A 13,575-nucleotide genomic window follows, 5' to 3' on the forward strand; every position below is an offset into this window, starting at 1 on the left:
CCTGCTGTGTGTGTTTGGGTGTTGGTGTGGCAGAGCCTGTCCTGGTGTGTGTGTGTGTGTGTGTTTGTGTGTCGGTGTGGCAGAGCCTGTCCTGGTGTGTGTGTTTGGGTGTAGGTGTGGCAGAGCTTGCCTTGGTGTGTGTTTGTGTGGCAGTGCCTGTCCTGGTGTGTGTGTTTGGGTGTCAGTGTGGCAGAGCCTGTCCTGGTGTGTGTGTTTGGGCATTGGTGTGGCGGAGCCTGTCCTGGTGTTTGGGTGTTCGTGTGGCAGAACCTGTCCTGGTGTGTGTGTGTGTGTGTGTTTGGGTGTCGGTGTGGCAGAGCCTGTCCCGGTGTGTGTGTTTGGTGTGTCAGTGTGGCAGAGCCTGTCCTGATGTGTGTGTTTGGGTGTTGGTGGGGCAGAGCTTGTCCTGGTGTGTGTGTTTGGGTGTCATTGTGGCAATGCCTATCCTGGTATGTGTTTTTGGGTGCCGGTGTAGCAGAGCCTGTCTTGGTGTGTGTGTGTTTGGGTGTCGGCGTGGCAGACCCTGTCCTGGTGTGTGTGTTTAGGGGTGTGTGTGGCAGAGCCTGCCCTGGTGTGTGTGTGTTTGGGTGTCGGTGTGGCAGAGCCTGTCCTGGTGTGTGTGTTTGGGTCTCTTAATCCGGCCCTGGCTCAAGTGTGCGCCATCTTAAACCCAGCTTGTACCCACAGTGTGCTCCAGCCTTGTGCAGTTTTATTTGGCTAAACTTGTTTTAAATGGTTTGTGGACTGACTTTGTTTTACTGTTTTAAGTAATTTAGTATTGATAGTTGATAAAAAAAACTTTTCCATCGCCAAATTAACCCTGTATTAATATGCACTATAAAGCTAAAAGGCAATATTTTCTCTCAGTGAAAAATTATTTCGGCCCACGCACACATACATTTCTGATGAAGTGGCCCACTGCAGAAAAAACTTGGGCACCCCTGGAATAGCACATCACGCAGAAGATCAACCAGTTTAAACTCTAAATAAATCAATTTTTCTTATTTTAATAACATATGTCATCAAACGCTTTACGAATGCAGCTTTCAGAGTTTTAAAGTTTTTATGAACCTACATTGTGTTCTATGTCTTAAGTAGTCTTGTTCCTTTTGAGATGTGTCACGGAATGCTTTTTCCACCCCTTGACTTGCAGAGACAGGTATTTAAGAACCTTGCTAGCAGTAGAAGAATACATCACTACACAAAAAAAACATGTTTCCCTCACCTACATTGGACATCTCTGGCACGGTGGCCCTGTAGGGAGGGTGTAGAAAAACAGGAGGGTTGTCATTAATATCTTGTACTTTGATGATGAATTGGGATGGGGGTTCCAGAGGTCGAAGGGTCAACTTGTCCACAGCCTGAGCTAGTAGCACATATTCTGCTTTCTCCTCACGGTCCAAGGATTTAGTGACATGTATATTTCCTGTCTTTTCATCAATGACAAACACGGAGCCAGCCCCTTCTCCAGTCAGTAGATACTTTGCTCTTCCCTCCCCACGGTCTACATCTGTGTGCAACTAAAATAACATACACATTGCACATTACACATAAAGCATCAAAACATTTAACAATTCAACACTTAGTAGTGGTTACTCTTGAGCATGCCTGCTAAAAACAGGAGCAGAGCCTTCTGTATTACTCCGTATTACAATGAACACATCTGAATTATGGAGAGTTCCCTCAAATTTATATATATATATATATATATATATATATATATATATATATAAAACATATATATAATATTCGGTGTAATCTATATTTAAATTTGCCTTCAACAAACAGCATCAATTCTTCTAGATATACTTCCACAAAGTCAGGGATTTTGTAGGCATATAGTTAGGTTTATGATTAAACAATAATCCCAAACACGTATTAATAATCATCAATTCAATATATAGATTGAAACACAATCATTACCCGCAACTGAAACAGCTATGTTGGAGGAATAAAACATCCAGTCTCACTAACAAGGTGAGGTTTCTGAAAACACTTTAATGTCAATAGTCATACATAATGGCAAGACTGACCACAGCAACAAGACACAAAGTACTTATGCTGCATCAGCAAGGTCTCTCCCAGGCAGAAATTTCAAGGCAGACACAATTATTGGCCAAGAAAGATGGGGAGATGTCCAACAGTGCCATCAACTCAGATGGTACACCCATTTCTTGTCCGGAGAAGTCTGAAAAGAAGTGGTCTTCATGGAAGACTTGTGGCCAAAATGCTGTACCTCCAACATGGAAACAAGGCCAAGCAACTCAACTATTCACAAAAACACAGGAACTGGTGCGCAGAAAAATGGCAGCAAGTGCTCTGGAATGAGCCAAAATTTGAAATATTTGACTGTATTTGTTTGCTGAATGGCTGGATAGCGGTACAGGAATGATTGTTTGCAGGCAACAGTAAACCATAGTGGAGGTTCCTTGCAATCAGGGAGGCATCTGATTGGCTCCAAATTTATTCTGCACCGTGACAATGAGACAATGACCCCAAAGATACAGCCAAAGTAATTAAGAATGCTCTTCAGCGTAAAGAAGAATTCATGGTACGCCCCCCTCAAAGCTCTAATCTCAACATCATTGAATCTGGGATTACATGAAGATAGAGAAGCAACCTAAATCCATGGAATTACTTTGGGTAGTTCTCCTAGATGTTTTGAACAATCTACCTGCTGAGTTCCTTAAAAAAACATGTACCTAGAAGAATTGATGCTTTTTTAAAGGCAAAGGGTGGTCACATCAGGTATTCACTTGATTTAGATGTTTCTATTGTGCACTATAGATATGGATCTTAGTCTTGTAGTCAGACCTCCAGAGAGCACCATTTGCTCTGAAAAAACTTGTCTTATATTCGAGCAAATACGGTAGTAGCCCTTCAAGAAGGATTCTCCAAATAAGTTCAACCAACCATTGGATATAGGAACAAACTAGGACATACCGTTACTGTCTTTGTTCATTCATCCACTGGGACATAACCAGAGTAATTTGATTTGTGCACTTGATGGGATCAGGGAAGCCAGGCTGATTATCAGACCTGGCAAAGGACAGTGATGGTCTAACATCAATTACTATTGACACTGAGTAAAGGCTGGGCATAAGGCCAGAACATACTAAGGATTAGACAATCCTTTTTTCTTGCATACTCAAGGTGGTGGAGAACTGAAGATGAATTATGCCTTATCAGTCTATGGGTTAGTGATAACAACAATGGTAATGGCTGACTTACACAAACCATTTAAAAATGCCACAGATGTATTTATTTTTGGGGTAAAATGATTTTGTTTAAACCAATAAATTAAGATAGGTTAAGCAAACATTACAATTACTGATGTTATTTAACCATAAACTGTTGTCATGTCAATGGAAAAATCTTCTGCATGGTATGATGACCCATGAAAACCTGGTCAGACTGATTCGGGTAATATTACCCCTTTACTTTTTAGGACCCAGACAATGTGATCTGACACCCCTTTGGACAGATAAGCCGCATAGAATAATACATCAACTAATTGAGCACTTGCAAAGCAAACATCTATATAATCCCATTTCATGTTAAAAGGGCCTGAAACATGATAGAAAAGGGATATAGTATGACTTTCAGTATTATTTTACTTATTTCACTAATAAATACCATCCACTGCAAAATCACATATGATCATGCGATTCTGCTGACAATGAGATATTTGTGCATATTTGTGCAAATGTTTGTGGTTTCTCTCAGGGTCAAGACAGTGGAGATATATCACAATCGTGTGAAAAGGATTCGGGGTCTAGGATTTTTTTTGGCTTCCCTTGGCACATGCCTCCCAGCCTGCTAGGACATACAAGTTTGATGACACAAATATAGTTTCAGGTTTGAATTTTCATTAGCAAGGCTTGTGACTTTCAAGTCTATACCGACTGCTCCCGCACTAAATTTCCCTAGTGTGTTTGTTCCTGCTACTGGGGCTGTTGCAGGAAATGTAGATCATCATAGTAACTTACTCTCTTTCCTCCACAGAAAAAAAAAAAAGATCAGTGCAGAGGAATAAAAGGGTGCAATTATTAAAAAGAGAATGTTTTAATTTTCCATTCTGACAAATATTTATGGTTTTCTGCATAAGACTTTATGTGAATTGGAATGCTCACCTAGATGAATACTATAAGAAAAAATGTAAAAGTGTTTTTTCTGGATGTATATTATTGTTTCAATATGCCTTTTCAGTTAATTTGTTATATTTTTTCTGATTACTTGATTTGTTCCCCGCTATAATTTAATAGTATCTAAACTGTGCATAAGCTTTGGATCATCATGTTGAACAACCATTATCCCTAGTCACATTACATTTTATTAATAAAGCATCGTCAGGTTAGCACTATAACTATGATTGGAAAATTCTAAATAAACAATCACATGAATTGAATCACATGAATAGGAAAGACATATTATAACACAGGGCTCACATTTGCAGATGCACATTTTGTAGAAAAAGGAAAATGCAAGGGGAGAAATGGTTCCCCCTTGCCTTTTGGGTAAAAATCACACACACTACCATTCAAAAGTTTGGGGTCACTTAGCTGTTTACCACATCTACAATGACTACACCATACTTCTGATCCATTGTATGTTATTTTAATGGACATTTGCTTTTCAATCAAAAACAAGGACATTTCTAAGTAACCCTCAAATGCCAGTGTATGTTTCAAAATGGTAAGTTTTAAGACCTTTATAGAAGATGAGCATGTTATTCACGTTCATCTGAATGCATAAGAGCAGAAATTAGCAGCTTTATAACATAAAAAATGTAGATACTCACCCTCCCTATTAGGACTGGCTCTGGTCCTGCATACTCTTCTATCACGAAGAACTGGTTCCAGACCCAGCTACGCTTGGACCGCAGGGGTGGGCCAGGTCCCTGAGGAGGGCTGGCTGGGGATGCGGTATTCCCACCAAGCCCAGGAAACATCTCCCCAACAAGAGGAGTAGAAGGTGAACAACCCCACAGGAGTAGAGAAAGAAGAGGGCACAGATGGAGGGTAGGCATTGGGCGTTTGGAGACTTCACTGTAACACGCTGTGGTCAAAGGAGAAAAGTCACGCCAGGCTTTAAAGCCACTCGTATCTCAGTGTTTTCCATGTATAAATGTGAATGGAAAGCTGCACCTCATCACACGAATCATAGAGTTGGATGATTTCCTGAGGCAAAAAAACATAAACATTACAATCCTGATTGTCCATTTCATGTCAAACCTGACTGGATAGATTGTGCATATTGCACTTACATCCTGTCTTGCACAAGTGTTGTGTCTTTTAACTCTCGTTTCGTCTAAAGTCTTGTTCATGGGTCTGAAACACTCATTTACTCACTTTGAAGACAGTATAAAAAATGTGTGTATTGTTTGACCCCACACAGCAGCATCTCTGCTTGTGTCACAAATGCCACCAGTGGATGGTCTTAACATATAGTTTCTCCATATAGGGACCCAAATGAGCGCACAATAGTTTCCTATCTCTGATATAGTAAAATGTCCACCTTCTTGTGTGGAATACAGTTCTGCATGCACCTAAAAATTGACAATAACAAATCAGTTTCTCACCTCTTTAACCCTTTGTTTCCTAGCAATATTATTCCATTTTACTGTTTTCTGCCTATATGAGTCAATACTTTGGTAGTTACGATTAACCCCCCCATCAGGGATCGGCATCTACTGGCACTTCAGCTCCCGTGGACTACAACTTCCATGATGCTGATGGCGGATCAAGGATTATGGGAGCTCTCATTTAAAGAAGCAGGAATGACAGAGGCTTCATGTTGCCCTCCCCACATTTTCTGGACTCTTATCCTATTGCCTGTAAAAGATCTTTTAGTGTTTTTAATCTCTTAGCATCCCTGTAGACTAGAGTAGATATTGGGCAATAAAACAGCGATAACAATTTCCCAGTCCCCCACCCTGCCTCTCCTCTAGCCTGTCATCTCTTCTTCTTTAACTTATTCCCCCCTGTTTAGTGTTGTATGTGTACAAATTGTACCATCTGTCTCTCCTTTTCCCTTCTCCTTCCTTTTTTCCTCTCTCTTTTTCTCTCCTCACTCTCTCTCTGTCTCTTTGTATGCCCGTCATGTTCAGCACTTTACGCTTTACTGCAATAAGAAGAGGATAAGAAATCATAGAGGGAGAAAGGAGGGGGGAAAGACAGAGAGAAAGATAAAAAGGGAGAGACAGAGAGAAAAACGAAGACCAAGACACAGAAAGAAAATCAGAAAAATGAAGAAAATCAGAGGACAATAGAGAGGGGACAAATGAGTCAGGGGAATGGTGTTGTATTGGAGATTAGCGGACAAAAATGTTTCCACTCGAGAAGTTCACTGTTTCTCATAGACATACATGAGCATCTTGTGAGACAATTTTGAAATGTAATCATTTTTGGGTAGAATTTGGTTTACTAATATGATTACGTCGGTTGGGGTTTGTCAGGGGAATCATGTTATTATCATAGAGGCTTTGCATGACTATGCATATACTAAACATTTCTTCATTTTTCAGTTTTGTTTCCTATCTTTTGCTGGCTCTGAACTGTCCATCCCTCTCCCTTTGTTCCAGTTGCTTGTAAAATTCATGTTTTTCATTCATTTTCCCCTGTAGCTTTCACTAGATTATTCTAAAACTCTGGGTGCAGTATATTAATGTACAACTAAAGATTGATTTGATTAGCTTCTCCATGAGTGTGCATTAGATATATTAAACTCTTAAATAAAACATACATGTTAAAAGGATTATCCGCAATGGAGAATGAACAAAAGGTTATTTAGCTTTGCTATAATATAGGGATTAGTTATCTTGGTTTGCCCAGAAGTGCTTCCAATACCTTCTTAATCTATTTCATTGTCTAATGGATTCCAAATAACTCCTCCTATTGCACAATAAAATTCTTCATCTTTACAAATAAATTCTCTAATTTCTCCAGAGTTGAGTGGGCTGTTGTCCAATGTGCCTAGAGATTTGGGTTGAGTGCCAGTCTTAGATTTTTAGGGCAACCACCCATAACTAACTTTAATTCTTTCGTGGAAGTTCTGTTGGAAATAAAAGGTTTTTTTTTCTAGCGGAACTGTAATAAAAAGTAAATTAACGGAATGGTTGCCAGTGAACATTGTTAAACCAGTCAGAGCAGCTTAGTACACTAAATCCATTGACAATATGGGTGCTGCAGGTCAGAATATAAAGACCTGTAGGCAGGTGTAAACCAAGTGTTTCTGGTATAGCTTGTAGATGACATTAGTGCCCCTTTACTTTTGGGTAATGGAATACACTCCTCATACTTCTCTAGTCTCATACCCTGGGGACCAACAAATGAAAGAACCTGGTGATGGTTCCCCTTACCAGCTCAATGCTGAAGGAAGCTGCCCAGGTGGCCTACACAATAGGCTTGGCCCTGCCACCTATAGCATTTCATGCTTCCACTTCTCATACATCTGATTTCATTAGCGCCTCCAAGTTGCTGCATATAAACCAGTGATGATTTGCAGAAGGGTGACAACAGGCTGGCAACAGTAACAGAGGATGTCACAGACATCTGTGGCCATGTAGGGTTTACACATACTATGCAGCACATATTGCTGAAATAAACATAGGACATCAGTGCAGAAAAAAGGATGCAAACCAGCTATCATGCGAGGTATAGGTGGCAGTATAAGGATCCTCAATGCAGAGCTGGTATCACCTGATGGGCAACACAGCACAGGAACAGCATGAATGTAGGGCATTAGAACAAGGAGGAATCTTATTCAAGGCAAGCCACGGTCAGATATAGCGGAACAGGACTCGAGATGTCAGTACACAGAGATAAGACAGGGATGAAGATCAAGGCCAAGCAAAGGTCTAGTACAAAGTTGAGGATACAATGGTGACAGTACAACAGGTATGATAACCGGTGGTCAAGGCAAGGCAAGGAACTAGCATAAGCAAGGGCTACCAGGAGAGTGAGGTATAAGGAAAAGAAAGTTCATACCCAGCAATTAAAACTGAGCGTGTGTTCCACTTTAAAAATATAGGGTAGCTGTTGCCATTAAACTCTTTACTGAGTAGTTATACTCTGGCGACAGCTACCCCAAACAACCCTGCCATGCATCACTGCACAAACGGGACAGTGAGACCATGCCCTTGGGGTTCCCGTCATTAGTAAACTGGTGAGAGGAACCAGAGCGGCCAGGAGGAGGCCTGTGCAGCATGGAAGGGGTGTACTTTGGCAGCCACATGCACATCAGAGGCAGAAACCCAGGACCTTTCTTCCAGACCAAATCCTCTCCAGTCAATTAAATATTAAAGGGATCCTCTGACCCTTCCTAAGTCAGAAATCTTGTGGACCACATGGTCGTCATGGTCTTGGACCCGAAAAGGCAGAGCGGTGGGGAAAAGGTTTCTGATCATGGGTTTCAATAGGGAGACGTGAAAAGCATTGGGTATTCTGAGGGCAGCTAGGAGCTCCAATTCAAAAGAGAGCCTCTTGGTTACTCTGTAGGGATCCTACAAAAAGAACTGAACACCCTGGAGGGTTGTCTAAGGTTTATTTTCCATGGGGACAACCAGGCAAAATCACCATTCTGAAATATGCCACTGCTTTGACTGTGTTCAGGTCCACCTCTAAACGTTTGGAGGAGATGATGTAACCTAAACATGGCATGAAAGACTTTTCAAAGTCACATTTTTGACTTTGGCATAATAGAAGATCACTCACAGGTGTTGTTGAACCTGTCCCACATCATTTCTATGTTCTGCCAGGGACTTGGAATAAATAAGAATGTCAAGATATGCCATAACCTACAACAATGGATTAAAAACTGGCTGGAACATTTACATAGGCCATGACCAGCATTATCAGGTAGGAAGCCGTACCATGTATTAAATGCACATTTTCACTAGTGATCTTCTTTGATCCGTACAAGATTATATGCTCTTCGAAGACTCAATTTATTGAAGTAGTTGTATCCCTGGAGTTGGTTGTATAACTCATATATGAATGGTAGTGGATACTTATTCTTTACAGTGATCTTGATGAGGCCCCAATAGTCTATGCAGGGACATAATGAGCCCTGCTTTTTGGAGACGAAAAATAATCCTGTACTGGCTGAAAGAAGAGGGTTGAATAAATTCCTTGTATAGATTGTCCTGGATGTATTGTGAGAGAGCCTTATTATCAGGTATGATAGAGGACATAGTCTTCGAGAACATGTCAAGGTGATCCCAATAAGTGGACGGGACAAGCTTCTTGGGGTCTTGACAAAAGCCACATTTTTGACTTTGTGTCAAATATGTGTCTTGATGTGACTGACTACTAGTTGAAGTGAGGATTATGGATACGGAGCTAGGGATGGGCAGTGTAGGACTTCCTGGTTTAGGACCCCAACTGAGAGAAACAATGAAACCATGTCATGGGCCTCTTGGCCAGAACTGATAGGTTTGCAATCTAGGGAGGTGACGGAAACCTTAATTTCTTTGGACACCAGAAGTACTCGTTTCTGTTTAGCCCATGTTTGGTGAATGAAGATATCTGCTTGGTCTATGCTTGGTAGTTTCCCAGGTTCAGGCATCATTCATGTACTAGAAGACCATTTTCATCGCAATACAAGAAAAGGGCGTTCTCCATCTTGCTTCTTTTCTCATGCTCTGTAAGCCACTTTTATTCTACCCACCCTCACAGGTTCCTCAGATGATAGTTAGGTGGTAGTGATGATACCCTCACTGGAGACCTGAAAGGACAGGTGAGGATGCCGTCTGTTCCTTTCCTTCTCAGCGTGTTGCTCCTGGTTGCAGTTGTCAAGCCGAAACACATGATTATGAATTTCTCTAGACTATCCAGAGGGTATTTAGGGTATTCATTCAGGCCTCTCCGAAAGGACTGGTGTGGATGGATGCTTGATGGAGATCCCTGAGGGCCATACTAGCTTTATGATCAGGAAAGTCAAGACTGACTTGAAGGATTTGATGAACTCGCAATAGTCCTCCAGCAAATATAAGTCCTCCTCCACTAAGGGGTTAGGCTATCCCAAGGCCTTGCCTGTTAGCCGAGAAATCATGAATATAACCATTGCAGTCAGGATCCATTCTGCAGATGGCACTGGTCTAAAAGGAAACCTCTGCACCCTTTCAGATCCCCAGCATACTTTTCAAGATGCAGCATGGGAAGTCTGTACGAATCTCATTGGAGTCTCATTGGAATCATGGCTGACAGCAGGTATGGGAGATACCAGAGATGGCCTGGCTTGGGTGGCTGGCATATTATGGACCATTTCGGTTAAAGCACCCAACTTGTGTTGCATGGCTTGTAACTAGGAGTCATGAGATGACAGTTCAAGATCCAATGGTGACAGTACAAGAGAATAAGTTAATCCATGGTCAAGGCAAGGAACCAGTGCAGGACTCAAGACAAGGCAATAACAATTAACACCCAGAGACTAAAGATAGCCCTTGCATGGGGACGACTAGTTGTAAGTATAAGCAAGTGCACATCCAGCAATTAAAACTGGGCATGTGTTCCAATTCAAAAATAATGGGCAGAAGTTGCCCCTTAAATCTTTGCTCAATAGCACACGCATGTGCAGAACTGCATGCGAATGCACAGAACTGCACACCTGCAGCAGGAGACAAGGATTCCCCACCGTTTACTAGTAGTATGGCCAAACAAGGGGTACCCCCCCATTAATACTCTGGTGCGTGAGACCAGAGCGGTGAGGACCTGGAGGCGTGTGTGACACCAGCACACCACATGGTGGAAGACCATGAGATCTAATACCCAAAGATTTAGAAGATTTGTAGAAAGCCTTTGTATTATGCCTCTTGTTCCATGTAACATTGATATTAAACTTATGTTAAACCTTAAAGCCATAACACACTCCTTTGTGTGCATCCTTTTCACCCTGGCCCTTGAAACATGGGACTGGCAGACATTTCACACCTTTAATCTTGTGACTGTGCTCAAAAACTATTTTTATTGCCTTCGCTGAACATTTACATACGGTAAAATCTCTTTATATTCTGCTCTGGAAAGGTTTAGCAAGGGGGTCAAGGTGGCAATTACCCACTGGGCTGATCTGAATGAAAGATTTGGGCCACTACCAAAAGCTACTTTGTGTGTGTACATTCAGTGCAGCTCCCCATATTGTATAGCCACCAGAGTGTCTGGAGACACAAAACAAAGATGCTACCTAGCATATTTATATGATAACGAGAACCTTTGTATTTTCGCTGTAATCCATTATCGTAACTGTGGGTTCGAAAGGGCTGGACAGTTCACAGTAAACTTGTGGACTTGCTCACCTGACTGAATGCTGCCAGCCCTCCCCTGTTTTACTCTATTATTCTGCAAAATTAAAATGATCTGTCAAACAAAACGCATTTTTGAACCATCTCACATAACAGAGAAATTCTACCTAAATACTTCAAATTGTACAAATGTTCTGCCACACTGGAACCTTGGCAAATAACTGTTCATCGTAAATATTTTATGCATAGATAAGGTCAATGAAATGTCACAAATTCAATAATCAATAACAATTTAAAACTTAAAGACTTAAGACTATGAAGGCTTAAATATATGCGTAAACTGTATTTAAGCAGGACATGCTATGGCATACTAGTAGAAGAAGCACCAATCTGGAGGTTTTTCTATCATCAAATCATTGAAGCATGCATGACCTCAAGAATGGGCCTCTTTTTGTTGAGGTTGTTTTTGTTGTTTATACAAATGTGTGTTGTCCTAATTCCATTGTATCCATTTTACTAACCTATAGATTTGCTGTCAAAGCAGGTACAATATGTATTTGTAAGTAACAGGTTGTGACCTCAATTTGTTTCTGGATGATAGGTTCTCTTTAACTACTCCACCTGTCTCACTTAATAGATAACTCCATGCTTGCAATGCTCCTAATATCCCATAACTCAGCTGCTTCTTGATGTCTCCCTGCAACTCATCCTACTGCTACATACCATTCCCACAATACTTTAGTGTTCTAGATTGCCTAAATAAACCCTTCCTGCTACTCCAAATAATTACTTACTTTTAACATCACCCCTTACTCCATTCGGTCCATTCTGCTATGTTCCTACATAGCCGTGTATTCATTATACGTGCCTTCATGCAACACTGCAATTGCTCTACACAAACCCTTCTATAATTCATCTACCTAATCAGCAACTCATTCATTTGTATAGCTCTACCTATAGCTTCACCTAGTAGTTTCTCCATTTGTCTATTTTTTTCAACAATTCTACATCCAACTTTCCTTATATTATTATTACATTCTTGAGCATAAAATACACTTTTATTTAATATACAGTTGTCATTTAGACCAAAGTTGAAGAAAATATTAATACCTTATTGTCTGTCTGTATAAAGCACACCCAGTACAATATGTCAAACAGCATTATATTCATGATTTTACAGTATTTTTTCCTTTGTACTCCTCCTGTTTCTACTAATAACCCCTCACTATTATTACCACACTTGTTCCATCTATAACTTATTTTATAGTAAGTAGTCGACATAACTTCACCTTCCACTTGATTTTACTAGTGCCTATAAAAATGTAGTGCAGCACTATACAGATACATGCATAAAAATGCAGTTTGTAAACATGCGTTTTATATTCACACAATTATTATATGAACACGCAAATACAATATGTGTCTACCTGATTATTTATCTAATCAACTATCTACAAATAATACATATATATATATATATATATATATATATACAGTATATATGTGTGTGTAAATATATATATATATATATTTAGTATGTATATACAGTGAGACGCACACAGATACTACGCATACTATACAGATGTCCAAAGACCCTAGCAGATGCACAAAGCCCATCTTAAACACATATATACTCAAGATGCAGACACATACACACGACCAGAAGTTTTTTAACGCACCGTATAACTCCAGACGTTTGAGACAGACCTCTGCAGAGACAGCTCCTGATATACGAAATGTCTGCACAAATACCTCAAGCTGCAGAGAGACAGCTTCAGGTGTGCATGAGATAGCTGATAACAATACACCCGATGTAAGACAGCCTCCCTCGGACCCAGTAACAGAGGAGAGAAAATGAGACTGCTGCAGAGACCTCTCTAAATCTGCGAGACCCTGGTGCAGAGACCATGTGATACAGACTGTAATAGAGACAGAGACAGAAAAAGCAGATAATGTCACAGACGTGAAGGGAGAGAGAAGAAGAACATGAGAGGTGGCAGAGTAGAGAAAGTGAGACATGCACAGTGATAACAGACGGAGTGGTAGGGAGAAGCGTGAGACAGTAAGACACAGGTTTCCGCAGATGCTGCTCTGGGTTTACAGCGAGTGATGCTGAGAATACGAGTTGACATGCACCCCCCAAATCCTCTGCACTCCCACCCCCTCCTCTTGCTCTCTTTCTTTCTCTCTCTCTCTCTCTCTCGCTTTTGCTCTCTCCTCCTCTTTCTTCCTCTTTCTCCTTTCCTCTAATGCAAGAGGACACAAAGAACAGAGCGAGACAGAGACAAAGTGACAGCGAGAAACCAGAGAGACATGGAGAGAGATAAACACAGAGC

The 13,575-nt window shown here is 40.9% G+C and overlaps 1 protein-coding gene across 1 annotated transcript in view; it reads right to left on the reverse strand.

The window, feature by feature from the left end:
• Positions 1-13,173, reverse strand: part of CDH24 (cadherin 24) — a 44,033-nt gene extending 30,860 nt beyond the window's left edge. Inside the window, exons 1-3 of the mRNA XM_053468466.1 lie at positions 12,919-13,173; positions 4,802-5,180; positions 1,226-1,520 (exon numbers count right to left, since the gene is read on the reverse strand). Of these exons, the coding sequence (XP_053324441.1) occupies positions 1,226-1,520; positions 4,802-5,029 (523 nt within the window). The 5' untranslated portion in view covers positions 5,030-5,180; positions 12,919-13,173. The remainder of the gene's footprint in view (positions 1-1,225; positions 1,521-4,801; positions 5,181-12,918) is intronic.
• Between the last annotated feature and the right edge of the window lie 402 nt (positions 13,174-13,575).

This window comes from Spea bombifrons, chromosome 1, assembly GCF_027358695.1.
Source record: "Spea bombifrons isolate aSpeBom1 chromosome 1, aSpeBom1.2.pri, whole genome shotgun sequence".
NCBI classification, from domain to species: Eukaryota; Metazoa; Chordata; class Amphibia; order Anura; family Pelobatidae; genus Spea; species Spea bombifrons.